Genomic DNA, 16,685 nt, shown 5'->3' with positions numbered 1-16,685 from the left:
ATAAATTATTGAGTGACAACTTTGAAATTTCTGTCACATAGACAGGCAGTAAATGAAACATTTATAAATTAGAGTAAAATTCGGTAAGGTAAGTTGGGTTTGATTTCTGATGCGATGACTTCTTTGGGTGTTACTTAATTCCTTGAAACATATCTGCTTGAACCGCTTGAAATATGGTAAATAACAGCACTTTTTGCTCTTGTACCGTTACGAAGACGCGTTTTGTGGCTTCGCGTACGCCAATGAGAAAACTAGTTGTGTCCCTCCACCATGACCACATCCGCAGCCCCAGCTTTCGACCTCGACATGGAATATCAGCAGCGGCACCAAAAATATTCGTCTTCAGCCAGCAGCGTTCAATTCAATCCTGTTCTGTTTGCGCATAGTCGAAAGCCAGCAGGAATTTTCACTACATTCTCTCTGGGTGTGACTTTTTTACGAATTTTGTTCCATTTCAGAGCCAAGTAAGTACAGTTTAATCCAATTTGAATAAATTTTCTTCTAAACATCTCCAAACTTATCTTGATGTTGGCAGATGGTGCAAATCACCTGCATTACTTACTCAAAAGGTTATGCCGGTCTAAAATCTATAAAGTATGACCAAACCATAGTGGCGCTGACCTAAATTAGCAGATTATTTCGTTTTTACATCAATTGCCTTGTTTAATTGATCATTTACTGGCGTTTCTATGCGACAATTTTAAGTTATCGACGTGCATTTATTGATACTGTTAAAAATAGCCCGCAACTAATCATGGTTAAAATTAGCATACTCTTTCCGACCGGCATATGTTCCACTAGTCATCGAAAAAAACACGATTTCGAGTTTGAAAGTATTGAAATAAAAATGAACATGTTTGTCGCTTTTTATAGAACTTGGTCCACATAAATCGTTCTCAGCTTCTACAAATGGTTTCAGTTTTGCGAATTTACCCCTATAGAGCGCACTAAAATTTAGTATTTTTGGCAAATTAATCACGTAAACGTCTGGTATAATTGAAAAAAAATTCAGCCAAATAAAACTACGGCTATTATTAATTTAGTGGAAAATTTTCACAGACAGACATCGAATCGTCCAGGAATGTTATATAATTTTTAATAATTGGCGTTGAAAATGTATTTTTTTCATGTTTTTTAAAAAAATTTAAAAAGTGTGCTCAAAACAAAAAAGCACAACTTTATTCAAAAATAGAATATAAACCGTATGGCAATATGGACCTGGCAGTCACCCCTTTTGGGGTCAAGTAGGATTATTTTGTTCCTACTTTCTAATCTACTGAGAAAAACTAAAACTTTCAATCACATCAGTTGAAGAAACATTGTTTTCTGAGCAAAAGAGTGCTCTCAGTCAAAAACCGTATTGTGAGCTGTTTTTTATTTTATTTTATTGTTTAATCGATTCAAATGTACTTTACCCCTAAAGCGACTTGAAATAGAGCTTTTGGGAAAAGGTACTTTTTTGCGTAGAAAACAGTAAATGTGCTTTCAAATTTCCATTTTTCACATTGGCGTAGAAATTACGTGCAAAATAATCATACATGATTTTTTTTTGGTGTACTTTTTTGTCTTACCAACGTCATAAAAAATAGACTTTTGCCTTAAAGATCTTAGAACCCTTTAGTTCAAAAGTTAGGACCTTTACGAAAATCGACAGAATACATATAATACACACAAATTACTGTCAAAGTAAAATACTTAAAATACAAATTTAGGCGGCATTATCCTTATCGGTGACCCACACGCGCCAGGTCTTATTATGTTAATAAACTCGGTATTTGTATCGGTTATATTGCAAATTCCTGCAATTTTCATTCATTTTCAGTTCTTGAAATGTTACTCATTACAAATGTTATTATTCACCATTGCAAGGTAACGTTTATTTAAAACGATGATATCACTGGTTTGTTAATGTGCAAAGTATATTTATTCTTAAACGGGCGTCGACGCACTCAGTTGAGACTGATAATTCGTCGACTAAAGTCGTACCCGGTACCTGTTTGTTAAGCATTAATTTATTGTTCCATTAGTTACTAGTTTTGTTTTTTTTCTTCTAGTTAATATCGAATCAGTAATCATGACCAGCCAACAATACTACCCATTCAAGGTAAGAACTTTCTTAACTTACTACTTAACAGATTAGGTATAGTTAGAAGTAAGTACTTAAAGATAAAATGCGCCAACTGATTCATGTTAATGGTAGTTGAAATGAACGAATGAAGTCATTCATGTGGGTAATCATTCAATTGACAGGTTGTTATAAAAAACTTATGTAGCTCTTGCTACTAAAAGCAAGCAAACCTTTTCCATGCAGCAGAAAAAGGAAAAATTCTCGGGATTACTTCTATCAAAAAAACGCTTCCAATTAAGTATATAAAACTAATTAATCATATTGAGGCATTTTTGCCGGTTTCATTGTGGTACATTGGGAGCTTAAATTGCAATTAATAAGATTGGAGCAATTAATCCGGATCCCACACAGGGCCTACTCTTTCGTGTACCTGAAAGCAGTGTTTGCGCAAATATTTACGATTTTTTCCATTCTAGGATCTAACGTTATTTCTATAAACGCGCTCACGCTCATTAAACATATAACGATATACAATACAGAGATAAGAATAAATCTGGAAACATTAATGGGAAATAATCAAGTCTTAATGATGCTTACTTAGAAATGAATTACACTTGAAGAAAATTGATCTATTCTTATTAATTAAACGTATAGATTTAAGTCGTTTAAGTGCTCCACCCGGTATATTTTAAGGGCGTGTCATGTGAGGCGTTAAGCAAAAGAAACACAAGGGCAGTTCTTATGCTGCTTGGTAAATTATCACAAAAATCAAAACCAAGATTAATATTTAAATTAAATGAATAAATGAGGCTCCTTCCAACGTTCTTCGGAAAAATTAACGCATTTTGTTAAAAATAAAAAATTTTAATTTATTTTAATCACGGTTCTTTAGATTGATTCAAAATATTTAAAGTTTAATTGAAAAACTTAATTAATAGTATCTTTTCGAATGGAATTTCAGTTTCAGTTCAGTAATGTTTTTGTTTACGTAATTTAATGATGCTAGTGTGTTGAAATCGTGCCAAGAATATTTTCGTTTTCTTTTTGGCTGCACTTATTGATTAAATCAACAGAAAACTAAACAATCTCCTTTGGAAACTTTGAATATTAGTCGAATTTGTACATTAATATATTAAACTCTTGAAGTAGCAGTTAAAAATTTAAATATAGTATAAACATCGATAAGGTAATTTATTTATGATGTTTGTTATGACTTAAACACGACTTTGGAAAAAAATGTGAAAAGTTCCATAAACTCAGGAATTTTTAAAAGTTCTGACCAAATTTTGAGAGCTCGCATCAACGAGGAAAATTTGCTAGCAAGGTAATAATTTTTGGCTGATATAATTAGCCAGAAAATTCGCGCAAAAAGCTGTATTATTTATTCAAAGCTACAATAGGGTGGCTTACTGATAACCATTGAAAAACATGTTGCTATTGGTGTGCAAGTGCAATAAAATTACGTATTTATTTATTCATTCTACATCTTGAATGATGTTTATGGCTGGCTGCTTTTAAATTATTCCATGATTCACGTTCGAAGGTTGCATACCGAGGTTATGAGATAACTTGCTTGATGATGTCTATTCGAGATCTTGATGGCAAAGACACGGTATTCATTTAACTGTTTCACGGAAAAAGGTCATCTCAGTAAGCCAAAACGATCTAATCTTAAAGCTGTTATTTTTCCCAAACAATTCCAACATAAAACCTCACTTCGACTTTGGCAACTTTATGTTATAGAAAGCAAATATTGATCGTTTCCAACTAAAAACTTAGGCTTGGCATGGAAAGCGTTCTTGTATTTAATAGGGACGAGACATTCTGGCACCACATTCCAGTTTATTTTACTAGCAGCTTTCGAAACATTATACTAACACGGAAACTTGGGGTGTGTTAAGGGGGAAATTCGAATTGGCACAGATAATTAAGGGGTTTTCGAGTGAATATTTATGAAATAATCAACAACGAAGTCCATCGGAAGATCGATAAGTCGAGAATAATAATAATTTCCTGTTAGGAAATTTAGAGAATGGGGATAGTGCGATCAGGAACACTTTACAAGACTTTTTAACAACATTTATGCCCTGCTTTAGACAACGGTGTTAGATACTTTTTTAGGAAGCTCTCTTTGGAAACTTTGGATTTCAGGACATTTAGCTTGTTCGGATTTTTTATTTGCCTGTTTTACACATTTTCGGTAGCCGTTTTATGGGACTTAAAAATTTGAACTTTCAAACAATAAATTATTCCATACACTTACACACCGTAAAAATATTTAGGATGTTGATGTAAAAATAACATGTAAATTATGCTGTTAATTATGTCCTACGTGCAGGATAAATAATATTGACCTTGTTTGTCACCTGATTAGTGTTGGCAATGTTTGGACATTGACTCATCCTAATCAGAACATAATTTTTCTGAAACTGAACTGTTTTGCATTTGCAAATTATTTCGAATTTAATCTAAACGATGAAGCAACAAAAGTAATAATTGTTTGAAAATATAGGCAATTATAGCATGGAACCAAAACTGATTTTTTATTGTAAATACATTGTTAAAAGGGTTAAATATACAGTTTTATGGAAATTACAGTGTTTTTTTCATCATTTCTACTGGGCGATTCTCTTAAGGTCAGGTTAATATAATGCTGAAGTGAAATAATCACGATCTGACGAAAAAATAATTCCATTAACCGCCTTAACTTCCACTTTGAGCGCTTTGATTAGTGGAGTGGTTTTCTAACTTTCATGAACGGTTTAAAAAACTACTGGCTATATGTGATTAACAAAAGAATTAAGACTGGAATGGAAAAATACTAGAATTTGTAGTTAGTTGACTTTCTAAAAATTATGGAAAGTCTTTGGATGACCTCTAAGAAAACTAACTAGAAATTTCTACGGAATCTAAAAAATATAAAAATAAACTGGAAACATTGCCCGTGCATGCTTTATTTAATAAAACTCAAAATAGATGTGCCGTTCTAATGGTTTATCCCACGCTTAGATGGAATCAGTTTTCGCTCCACAAGGACAAAACCGGCTCATGGCAATAAAATCAGTGGATGAATAAAAAATAAAGAGCAAAAATATTGTTTTCCATTAAAAATGTTGAATTGCCTCGTTCATTTTAGCGTAAATATTATGTTCTCATTGCCGAACTAAGTTCCAAGCCGATACAATCGAATAATCTGTCCTAGCTAGAACTGTGAATTATTCAGTTGCAAAACTGTGAATTAGTTCAGTTGCAAAACTTGGAATTATAATATTTTAGATCCCTATATGCATAGACCGCAATTATATGTAAAATTAAATCTAGTTTTACAAATATATACAACTCTAAATCTCTGGCTGTAAATACATAGTTGATTTTGATTAAAGCATCTGTGGGAGTGCCTTATGATGACTGAACAGCCCACTAGATTAACCAGAATCTTTCTAGCATAGTTCAGCAAGGAAGTTCTTGGGTAACCATCTATAAATAACACTCACGATTAGAGCAGTCCTTTCATTCAACGTTAGCTAAACTGAAAATTGTTTGGCATTGAATTAATTTGACCATAGAAAAACACACCGGAAATTACCAACACCATTATACGCCCAATGTGGAAATTCTCATTCATTTACGAACGTAGTTAATGCGATTGTTTTTGTTGATAATTCACACTGTTATTCATTTTTTTAGTGCACCCCCACTGTTTACCCAGCAGACCCCTTCGACCCCGTAGCTGATGCTGCCACCCTGAAGAAGGCGATGAAAGGTTTCGGAGCCGATGAAAAAGCCATAATCGATGTTTTGGCCCGCAGAGGCATCGTACAAAGACTAGAAATTGCCGAAACTTTCAAGGTAAGACAAAATCTTCAATCTTCAAAGAAGCTACAAAGGTGGAAGAATGCTCTAGATGCATATTGAATGCAGATAATCTGAAGAAAAATTGAGTCAAGCTATCATAACAATGACCAAATAGTCTTGGCATGAGGTCACGCCTACAAACGATTGGAATTAACATCGCCCACATAAAATGTTGTAAAGATGACGCCACACTTACTACCGATTACGGAAAGCTCACGTTTCTTTCAAGACACAAGAGAAATCAAGCAAAACTAGTTGCAAACTTTCACCGGGCTTAACTGCATTTTAAATGCTTTTTTTGAAATAAACACCGGCCTTGAGGAAAATTGCAATTTAAAAATTCCAACTTAACCGAGAAATAAATTGTAGCTATGTTTTTCTCTTCAGACTTCGTACGGCAAAGACTTAATTTCCGAACTGAAAAGCGAACTTGGAGGCAAGTTTGAGGATGTGATTGTGGCTCTGATGACTCCATTGCCTCAATTTTATGCGAAAGAACTTCACGACGCTGTTGCTGGATTGGGAACCGATGAAGAAGCCATCATTGAAATATTGTGCACATTATCCAACTACGGTATTAGAACTATCGGTCAATTCTACGAACAATGTAAGTCTTCTTCATTGCTCAGACTTCATTTATTTATTAGAAACAACGAGAGGTTATCAAATTTACCCAAAATTATTCAAGCGAGAATGCATTTAAAAGTGTATTTTCTGTTTTTTCGGGCCAATATTCATTTTTCTTTTTCTGCTACTTTCATTTAAGTTTTTTTTCAACACATAGATTTAAATAAAGAGAACAGACAAAAATTGAAAAAATCATTTAAATCTTATTGCTTTGTTTTAGAAACAATTCACATAAATGCGTAAAAGTAAAGAAAAATCTGGTATTGAGACATTTTCAGTTTATGTTAGTAGATTTTTCTTGATAATATCACCAAAATATGGAATATATGGCGCAACGTTGACTTTACTTTACTAATATTATTTACCGAAAGCAATCACTTTACTATTTCTGAAAATACACTGAAAATCCACAGATGATATCGTTTATTGCCCTGCGATTAGGCTAATTGATCGAACGTTTATTGCAGTGTACGGAAAACCTCTAGAAAAAGACTTAAAAGACGACACCTCCGGCCACTTCAAGCGACTCTTGATCTCTCTCTGTCAAGTAAGTGGTAAATTCTTCATTTCAAGAACTGGAGATTAATGTCTTTGAATTGCAGGCTAACAGAGATGAAAACCAGGGAGTCAATGAGCAACAAGCTGAAGCTGATGCACAGGCCATCATTGAAGCCGGCGAATCAAAATGGGGAACCGAAGAGTCAGTATTTAACTCAATTCTGATCACCCGCAGTTACCAGCAGCTCAGAGCCACGTTTGCCGAATACGAACGATTGACTGGCAAAGACATCGAGTCAGTTATCAAGAAGGAATTCTCAGGAAGCATTCAGAAGGGATTGTTGGGGATTGGTAAGTTCCTGCTCAGTACCGAATATTTTTTTAAATTAACTCCCAATTTTAGTTAAATGTGTAAAAAGCAAAGTGGGGTACTTTGCCGAGCGACTTCACGAATCCATGGCCGGTTTGGGCACTAATGACAAGACATTGATCAGAATTGTCGTGTCTAGATCAGAGATCGATTTGGCCGACATCAAGCAGGCCTTTGTCGATAAATATGGAAAGACTTTGGAAAGTTGGATTCAGGTAAGATATAGAAATTTGCTTTTTTTTTGGTGGAGGTGTTTGGTAGTTTCACAAACCTATTTGTGGTTGCCCAGAGGTGTGAAGACTTAAATGTACCCAACTAGCTTTGCGGTTCAAACTTTTCTAGATTTTGGATAATACTCGTCTCAACCGTTTCTTCCTTGCCTGCTTCCTAAACTTTTATTGTTTTTTGTGTATTTGTTTAGTTGCACTGCTTGAAGGCAATTCAGATATATTATCAAGCAGTTTTTTCTAAAACATTCCGTTATTTACATACGTCAATTCTTCTTTCTTGGTTTCTACTCATAGAGTAAAATGTTCTTAGTGTAATAATGGGCTCAGTTCATACAGTGTCTATTTAAGTCAATAGCACATGGATGAAACTTGATATTAGTTTTACAAAAATAAATTCCCTTTAAAAAGTTTTGCTTTCCCTAGAATTTAAGTGCCATTATCAGATACTAATTTTTTTCAATTGTGTAGGCGGGTTTTTGATTAATATTTTATCGCGGTATTAAATGAAGTTACCAGTGAGCGCTATAAAAGTGCAAACATTACGTAATAGTCCTTCTCTTTGTTTGCCCTGAGGAATGTCGCTCGGCCTACAATTTTGAGGTGAGATTAACACTCATCCTGTATCAGTTATTATTTATTTAGTCACTTTTAATTACCATTAACGATCGCATAATTTTTTTCGCAACAAAACACACGTTAATAACATAGCTAGTTGGGAAAACATTATTTCGTTTTGCATGATTTATTCATTCGGCTCGCTATTTTCGTCTGCACTGATCAGTTCCAGTCTATGAAGGTATACAGGGTGAACCACCAAAAACTTTCCACTCATCAGACATTCAAATAACTTCAGAATTATCTTACAGATATCAACGCTATAGCTGTGCATATATTTGGTGAACCTCCCTGTATATGTTTAGTCTTTTTGCCTTTTAACCGCACTGTGTATTTTGTGTTGGGATATCTAATCATATTAACATCAAGCGACCATAAATATGATTTAGCAGCCTTATTGGTTTGCTGCTGATTTTATATTGTTGGTCCACACTGTAGAAGACCTTAACTAATACTTCCTTCCCTTTGCAGGGTGACACCTCTGGCGACTACAAAAAGGTTCTTCTGGCCATTATCGACTAATTTCACCAACTCCCTCAACTTACGCACTCCATAAGTGTCCAAAAAATCAAATTCTCACTAAAAAACGATTCTTTGTCAAACCGTATTCTTATAAAACAGCTTTCTCATCTACTGCCACTAGTCGATAAATGTTTATGGTTGTTATGAATACAAGTACTGCTTTATATGGTTGAATAGTCATAAGGGAATAATTGACTCAATAGGGAAATTAACTATTTGCCTTAGTGGGTCCATTATAACAGTTATTGGAATGTAATCACAATGTATACAGTTTTGTGAATAATTTTTGTATGTTTCCAGGACGATGTGAATAATGACATCAAGTACGTTTTGGTTGTACTATCTACGTTCTAAAACAACTCAGGTCACGTTCGAATAATTAAAATGAGAATATTACAAAACTATATGAAATAAGCATTTTAGAGGAGTTAGACAACTTGAGGTGGCCTTAATGCTGGTACATGTTAGATCAAAGCTCAGCTTATTTTACTGTTCAGATGTTCACATATAGTATGGGGTGCAAACCATTTTATAATTGTCTAGTTACTACCTATTATAATCTCACTGATTTTGTTTTGTTTTTATAATATGATATATCGTATTTTTTGTAAACATTTGTATATGTGCTTTCTGGTGCTTTCAATAAAATGTATTTTAGAACAATTTTGTTTCGTTTTATTTCTTGCATGAATGCAGCAGAATAGTTGTTTGTTCAACGATCTTCGCTACATGATTATAGTGATGAGCGAATAGGGCTAAAGGACATATATTGGACAATAAACACGAAAATGCAAATATTTTAGACAAATGTACTCGAAAATGTAAAAACAATTGATACCTATAATAACGGTTTCAATCTTGCAAACTTTCAGTTGTCTAAATTAACAATGTTATACAAGCTGATACAACGTGGAAGGAATGGAAAAGCAAAAACTTGTGAATACTGACAAATTAAAAATTGTTAAAACTCTTTCAAGCTGCGCGCGTGTTGATTTCTTTGGTTTTTTGCCTAAAACCGTAAGAAAGGACTCGAATAAACACTATGATACTTGATATTTGCCTATGTCGACTTTATTTATAAAAAAATAAAAAATATTCAACGAGGTTGATATAGTAAACTAACTAGCGAGAAAGGGCCGCTATATCAAATGCACGTAAGTAGCAGCTTAAACTATATCCTACTGATGGTTGATTTAAAGTGTATTTACAGTTTTATAAAAATATAAAAATAAATAGCATACTGTAATAATACTAAAATAATATTGTTGAAAATAGAATAAGTTGCAGATCGCGAAAATTACACTTACATAACAAACATTGTAAATTCTCTAATGGGATACTGTGATATATTAACGACTAATATTTACATCATTTGAGTGTATTTTCGATTTATAAGAATACAGCAGGTACTGGTTACAGATAAAAATGTAATATGAAAATAATCTGAAAGAAAATACCCTGTTACAACGGAAAAAAGGAAAAAAAACATCTTCTTTCAAATATTTTAAACTATTGCTTCCAAGTAATGAAACCTATAAGTCTTGCTCTGGATTTCTTTTCAGCTGTGGTGACATAAAAAAATATCTGTTATCGTCATTAAACAGAAAATACAATTTTTAGCTTAACACACATCCCATCAAGCCGTTTAGGACATTGTTGCTCCTTTTGTATCATTAGTCGCTTTTGTACGTACATAAAACGTGATGTTGACGTTTTCTTCCCATGTTGCATATCTTGAACAAACAAGGTGTGAGACCTGGAACAGATTTGAATCTTTATAGACTGCGGCGTATTTTCCAGCAAAAAGAAATATCTGAATGTAGGTGGAGATAAAGGGCAGATAACGGACCAGCCTCGATAGCTCAGTCTCCCATTTACGTGGCTCCTTTCATTACAAAAGCCGACTGTGGGACGAATGTGTAAATGACAATAATAAAATATGGAATTGTAAATGACTGGAAATCGATTTGTTTTTGTCCCGATTTCACGTGAATGGCTTCGCAACAATTATTTTCAAATTTATCAGATTATCGGCTATATTATCGAAGATACACAAGAAGATAAGGATAGGTCAGCAGTGTATTTTTGACTTGTATAGTATAGTTGTAAATAGTCCAAAGTGATTTTCAGAGAACACGTATTGTCCAAGCCCTTTAAAATGCACAAATCTACATATAAAAAAAGAGTCAGCGATCTGTTTAAAAGAGAGTTTTGCAAATAGAAATTCCGAATCTACGCTAATGCTGGTAGTTCTCAACAGTTAATGTATCAAGAAGAACATTACAAGCCCGAAAGTAAAAGAAGTAAAAGATGTTTGAATCGTATAAATCTTCATTCAATACATTTTTATGATAAGATTATTAAAACCAACACATGAAAAAGTGCGGAACAATTTATGTTTAGAACTTATTAGACAGTAACGCAAAACGAAACGAAATTCTTGTTTCAGTAGAAACGCATTATATGAGTTTGTTCTGATATTTTCAATATTATGTATTAAAAAAAACTAAAAAAAAAAAAATTGAAATTTACTGTAATTTACGAACAAGATATGTTGATGCAAATTGATGTTTTTTTTCTGCCATTCTGCGGCATGCAACGCGCATAAGCTTGTTCTGTTTATTTAGATTATATTTCGTAAACATTATTTAACATGCAATGATGCGAATAATAAGAACTATTCATAGTCTTTCAATATTTTTTCTATAATTAAACGTGCCATAAGGAGTAGAGAAACATCTCAAATTAATTTGTCTTATAAAACCCAGTTAGCATCTTCATGAATACTTGACTAAAAGTTACTTACGTGGTCGTCTTTTTTGCCTCTGGTTGTTAGATTGTTGCTTCAACATGATAAATTCCTCAATTCTGCTTTGGACCTCTTTGCTCAGTTCCTTGTTCTTGTATTGTTGAATTTGATCAACTAATAGTGCAGCCTGATTATCCTGCATAAATCTTAAAATTATTATACGAGTTAAGTATGCAGACAATAAATATTCCAAAAGTCCCAAATTTGAAAATTTCCTCAAACGTTAATTTCTATCGCATTTAACTCAATTAATTATCTCATCACACCATTATTTATTTAACACGAAATTCGGTTTTATGAGTCAGTAAACTTTAGAATGATCTGACACGATCCGTCTAAATTTATCAACAACTTTTAATTAGTAATTATGTCAATTTTGAGTCAAATGAAGAAACCGACTGATAAAAAAATAATTAAAAGAGTGGTTATCAAATTTTTTTGACCCTAAAAACCGATTTTAGTCCGGTTGGTACCTACATTTTATTGTATCATTTTTGTTTTTACTGGTGTTTGGTCATCATTTATCACATTGATATTTAGGCCGGATCAATAAATAATGCCTTCATCGGCCTCTTTTTTTCACAATGAATATTGAAAAAATTCTGAGTGAAAAATGCCACATTCTGCATAAAAACAAAAGAGTCAAGTCCATGTATGAAGAAGAATCTACGACTTCATGACGATGAAGAATTTTAATATTCAGAAAAGATTCCAGAAAACACTTTTTTTGGAAATGTCAGTAAGAACTCAAACCAAGAGAGTTTCGAAGCGTGAGCAAAAAACTATAGGTAATACAAAGAGTAAAAGGAAGAGAAGTAGTAAACTGAATAAGTGGTCTAATAACCAGATAGAATTGTAAAACAGGACAACGGAGGCAAAAAATTAGTCGAAGTGATAAATCATTGTTGATCTTCGACTTTAAAATCAATTGCCAAGCACCAAAAGTGTGGCATAATCAATCTAATTTATTTCACTAAAATGTGAAAACCTACGTGATTTATTAGAAGATCTGATGAAGTCATCCCCAATATTAAACCCGTTGTCGGCCATCGTTGAGCAATGTTTTGTTCAACAGATAAGAAGAGGCTAAACTTTGGGTTAACCTTCTGAGGAACTATTATTTCGCTTGCCAGAACCAACACGTTGTCAGAAACAATAAATTTAACGTTCTTGTTGACGGTTCTGGGAATAATTGCGATTTCGTTCCATTTATGAACCCACTATCGCCTGATTTTGCCATATACGATGTGGGTGAAAATAGCTTTGCTTTAGCTGTCAAGCTAGAATCAGCACTATTAGACAATTCCAGATAAAGGCACAACAGAGCATTCAGATATCATGTGGCCTTAAGCGTCAAAGGATCGGAAACAATCATCTTGTATAATTTATGTTTTCTGATATTTTTTAACCGTCACAACGATTTCAATTACAAAACACTAGCCGATAGTGGCCAATCAGCAAGAAAACAATAAATCAGCGCAATATTTGTTTGCAATCAGTTAATTGTCATGCAAAGACAATAAATTATAAAAACTATATACATACTAACAGAGAATGTCTTCGAACCTATATAAAAATTTTCCCTGGTATATCTCGCACATTTCATAAATCATGTGAAAAGGTCATCTGCTACGTTAAATTAAACAAAAAACCTTTACGATAAACACCGATTACAAATTTATAGACTGCTGGACGCTATTCGAATATCTGGACTTATCTAATCGGGGACATTCAGTACATTTACATTCAATTTAATGAGATTGTTCAATTAAGTAACTAGAAATCAATTCAAGTTGAACTGGAATTAATACTATATACTGGCTGCACCTACATCAAACAATAAATATTTTTTATGCATGCAGTATTTTCAAGTTATTTTTGAATGTTGAAAATAACTACTTGCTAAATCGTAGTTTTCAGGTCATTCATGTGACTTTATACTCATTTACAAACGTTTTAAACACTTTATCGCATTTATTTGGTTACCGAAAGTATTATTTTAGCGCGCTGTGCGTGGTAGTTACGTTAACGCATAATTAATAATCACACAATTTACATTCAAGAAAATGATCTTTGTCCAGAAATACAATCTTTTTAATTAAATAACGTCCATTTTTAAAAAGTACGAAAGTTTGTACTGCGTCCGTGCAGACCAATGCCAATAAGGATAAAACGCAAAATAGTGGTATATAAATAGCAATAATTATGAGGACATTATTTAGGAAATTATGCTGTTGTTTATGCACTTATCAATGTTTGACACCTTTTACCAAATCTTATCAATGCTTTATTGAGATGTTTACATTGATCCTCCGAACTGATCCAGTCATTAGCCGCATTGCTTTCGTCAACTTTGTCAAGGGTTAAGTATTTATAACAATTAACAAATCGACCACCCAAATTGTCTTCACATCTTCAAAAAAAAACAATTTCAAGTCCGGAATTGGCGGATTTTTGCAGACAGCTTGACAATATTTCAAATAAGTGCAACTATATAGTTGGATAAATTTATTAAGAAACACTTTCCTTTCAACGATCATTGAATGTCAGGTTATTAGATAAACCAGAGTGATTTAAAGCCGGATGATAAAGTATAGCATTTAATCGTAACAAGTCGGCATTGACCTAAAATTCGCCAAGAACTACCAACCTAGTTGCGAGAGAAAATGTATCTTAGCAATGATTGTCAAATTTATTACTTTGGCCATTGCCTTGAAAAGTATTTGACTTTAGTTTGTTGCACTTTTGTACTAAATTTTTTAAAAAATCAACCACACCAAAATGGAAGGCATTGAGAAGCTAGAAGAGAAGTTTTATTAATAACCCAAATTTACTCATTTGCTTATTGGGTTTTTAATCAAAACGTTTTTTTGCGAATACAGCTTTATCAAAAATTGGTTGGATGAAGAGAAACACTAAAGAGTAGCACGAAAAATATGAATAATCTTAATCTAGAAGCAAGAGGTAACTAATTAAATTGAATTGCACGTCTTGAGATTGGCATAGTACATTTTAGACGTATTGTAGAATACCTTTGGTTCTCCTGTTTTCTGTTCAATTAAAATTCAAATAAAAAAATGTTTCCTGCCGAGCTATGGTTGAAACAAGGGTAAAATTGTTGTTTAAAAAAAAGTCTTAAAAAAGTTGCGACTATCTACGGTTTGGGCACTCATAAAATTTAATTGAAAATTTTTAAATAAGAGCTGGTGAATCGTGATGACTAATTAAAATAATTTTTAAAATGTCGAAAATATCAAGATTAGTCAGAATTACACATTCAAGCTTTTGGACTTTGGATATTTAGGACGTTGCATGAATAGTTCATAACACGGTCTTTTACTTACCAAATAGGAAATATAATTTCCACTAATCTGCTTCTGGTCGTTTTGGCTTATTCTGGCGTCTGCAGCTTCGGAATCTTGAACTCCTATAGCACTGGACACCACGACACTTCTTGCAAAAGTTTCGCGAATGTTTCCAATCGAAAACACGATTATTAACACCACTAAATTCATCAGGGATGTTTTAAATTATTTTAGTTGCGATTTCCTCTGAGTTTTTTGTTCAGTTAATTTCCTCACTCGACAATCTACCTTGCCTTTATAATCCCTCCTTTTGGTTAACAAATCCCAAAGTTCGATCGCTTTATAGGTTCGAGAAAGCGTTGATTTCGAGCCGCTAGTACTGAGGAGGAGTGTTTGATAAGAAACAACGAATCATATAAGAGGTGTTATATTAAATTTTCGCCGATAAATGATTTGTATTTATAATGTCCGGATAACCCCCCACCGATATGCGTCTTTGCGGAGGAAAAGCTTTCGCACGTCGATCCTAACGGAATTTGCCGATTTCGAATCAGTCACAATATTTTATTAACTTTTTCTAGCTCATATGAAGAACTTAGGTAGCAAACGAATCAGCCATCTTTATATACGCGGTCAGTCTCAGTGTTTTCATAATCAATTTAAGTGTTATCAAGCTGGATTTTGAGTTATAATGTCAACTTTTCCTACTGTTACAAATAAATTTATACTTTCACATATATGTGACAGCCATAAATGCGAATCATAGTTCTTGGAAATTGATGCGATTTTTGGGTAAAAAGTGCACGTTTTAAACGGGCGGGTGTTCAAATGCTGAACCATCTGTTTCCTGAAATTTCTAACTCGAGCTTTTTGCTTCAGGTCTTTATATCCAGAATCAGCTTTTGCATTTGACATTAATGAATATTTGTGAGCGTTTTCAGGAATATTACCTTGTTTTCAATGATTTATAGAATTAAACATAAATAATCACCTCAGTAAATAAAGTGATGAACTGAAATATTTCGCAACATTAACAAAAACTAGCTATTGGGGCAGTTCATTTGAACATGAAGTTCATTGATTACTGTTTGTTTGGATGCCTCTGGACTACTGGAGATGACTAAATTCCAAATTGTCTCATAAAGATAACCCTGCTCTGCAAGATCAATTTTTAAGAATATAAACGAAACTGAATGAGAAAATTTAAATTGCGGACATCAGAAAAATAACAAGGACTTCAGATTCTTGTGTCTTATGCACGCGCTATAGAGAAATCTTCCTCTTGCTAATGCTCAATTAGTTAAAATAATAATAATGCTGCTTAACAAAAATTAATCGCTTCTCTTTACTTTATGTTACTAGACAAAACACTAAATTATACTAATTAGTGAAGATTTTTCTTAAATACAATTCTTCAATTTTATTTCCAAACTGTATCCAAACTAGGAAAAGTTTTTGCATTTTATTTTTTGTCTAATAATTTTCAAAATTTACTTATCGAACCATCAATTTATCTGTAGGGAAAGAGCTTTTGTGGTTTGAAAATAAAAAAAAGTGAACCACTTTTGAGACCGATTAATTGCTGTTGATCGATCTCAATCTCAAAAAACCTTCTCACTTGATTTTATTATTTGTTAAAAAGTTGTCGTAAAAGTTCGGACGATTTATTTCCTACGCCTAACTTGTGTTTCTTTCCGGAAAACAAAAATCATATCTGAACATCACTGATCTATTAATCTACTGCTCATTTTTATTACATTCATTTTCACTTTTCAAAGTTGGAATT

The 16,685-nt window shown here is 33.1% G+C and overlaps 3 protein-coding genes across 7 annotated transcripts in view; 1 reads left to right on the top strand and 2 right to left on the bottom strand.

The window, feature by feature from the left end:
• LOC109535399 (tRNA-dihydrouridine(16/17) synthase [NAD(P)(+)]-like) overlaps positions 1-16,685 on the bottom strand; it is a 50,686-nt gene that overhangs the window by 20,290 nt on the left and 13,711 nt on the right. The window contains exon 1 of one of the 2 annotated variants that reach the window (XM_048669420.1): positions 563-818. The exons of the other annotated variant lie outside the window; for it this stretch is intronic. The gene's annotated coding sequence lies outside the window, so the exon portion shown is untranslated. Of the gene's footprint in view, positions 1-562; positions 819-16,685 lie in introns of those variants that run through there. 2 annotated transcript variants of the gene reach the window in all.
• LOC109535402 (annexin B9) lies at positions 23-9,448 on the top strand. 4 transcript variants are annotated; one of them, XM_048669423.1, is made up of 8 exons: positions 23-88; positions 2,055-2,104; positions 5,756-5,917; positions 6,311-6,530; positions 7,018-7,097; positions 7,153-7,399; positions 7,452-7,633; positions 9,086-9,448. In XM_048669423.1, exons 2-8 carry the CDS (start codon positions 2,075-2,077, stop codon positions 9,137-9,139), a joined length of 975 nt encoding a protein of 324 aa, XP_048525380.1. In that variant the 5' UTR covers positions 23-88; positions 2,055-2,074; the 3' UTR covers positions 9,140-9,448. The 4 variants fall into 4 exon arrangements, with proteins under 4 accessions (XP_048525380.1, XP_019756867.2, XP_019756869.1 ...); XM_019901308.2 differs by lacking the exon at positions 23-88 and adding an exon at positions 314-464; XM_019901309.2 differs by lacking the exon at positions 23-88 and adding an exon at positions 1,957-1,989.
• Positions 9,832-15,347, bottom strand: LOC109535405. The gene is made up of 3 exons (XM_019901312.2): positions 14,939-15,347; positions 11,592-11,730; positions 9,832-10,541 (listed from the first exon to the last, which is right to left on the bottom strand). The coding sequence occupies exons 1-3, from the start codon at positions 15,107-15,109 to the stop codon at positions 10,459-10,461; spliced, it is 393 nt and encodes a 130-aa protein (XP_019756871.1). The 5' UTR covers positions 15,110-15,347; the 3' UTR covers positions 9,832-10,458.

The sequence above is a fragment of the Dendroctonus ponderosae genome, unplaced genomic scaffold (genome assembly GCF_020466585.1).
Source record: "Dendroctonus ponderosae isolate FM_Combo_2020 unplaced genomic scaffold, Dpon_F_20191213v2 Dpon_F_20191213_8, whole genome shotgun sequence".
Lineage (NCBI taxonomy): Eukaryota > Metazoa > Arthropoda > Insecta > Coleoptera > Curculionidae > Dendroctonus > Dendroctonus ponderosae.
This window is presented reverse-complemented; position numbering and strand designations above follow the sequence as displayed.

Excerpts from the sequence above, each read along its gene's own strand:
- LOC109535402 (XM_048669423.1), top strand. The coding sequence starts at position 2,075 with ATGACCAGCCAACAATACTACCCATTCAAG. Across the intron at positions 6,531-7,017 it reads CGGTCAATTCTACGAACAAT|TGTACGGAAAACCTCTAGAA; the intron begins GTAAGTCTTCTT and ends CGTTTATTGCAG. Across the intron at positions 7,098-7,152 it reads TCTTGATCTCTCTCTGTCAA|GCTAACAGAGATGAAAACCA; the intron begins GTAAGTGGTAAA and ends TTTGAATTGCAG.
- LOC109535405 (XM_019901312.2), bottom strand. The coding sequence starts at position 15,109 with ATGAATTTAGTGGTGTTAATAATCGTGTTTTCGATTGGAAACATTCGC. Across the intron at positions 11,731-14,938 it reads GAAATTATATTTCCTATTTG|GATAATCAGGCTGCACTATT; the intron begins GTAAGTAAAAGA and ends AGATTTATGCAG. Across the intron at positions 10,542-11,591 it reads GAGGCAAAAAAGACGACCAC|GTCTCACACCTTGTTTGTTC; the intron begins GTAAGTAACTTT and ends AATCTGTTCCAG.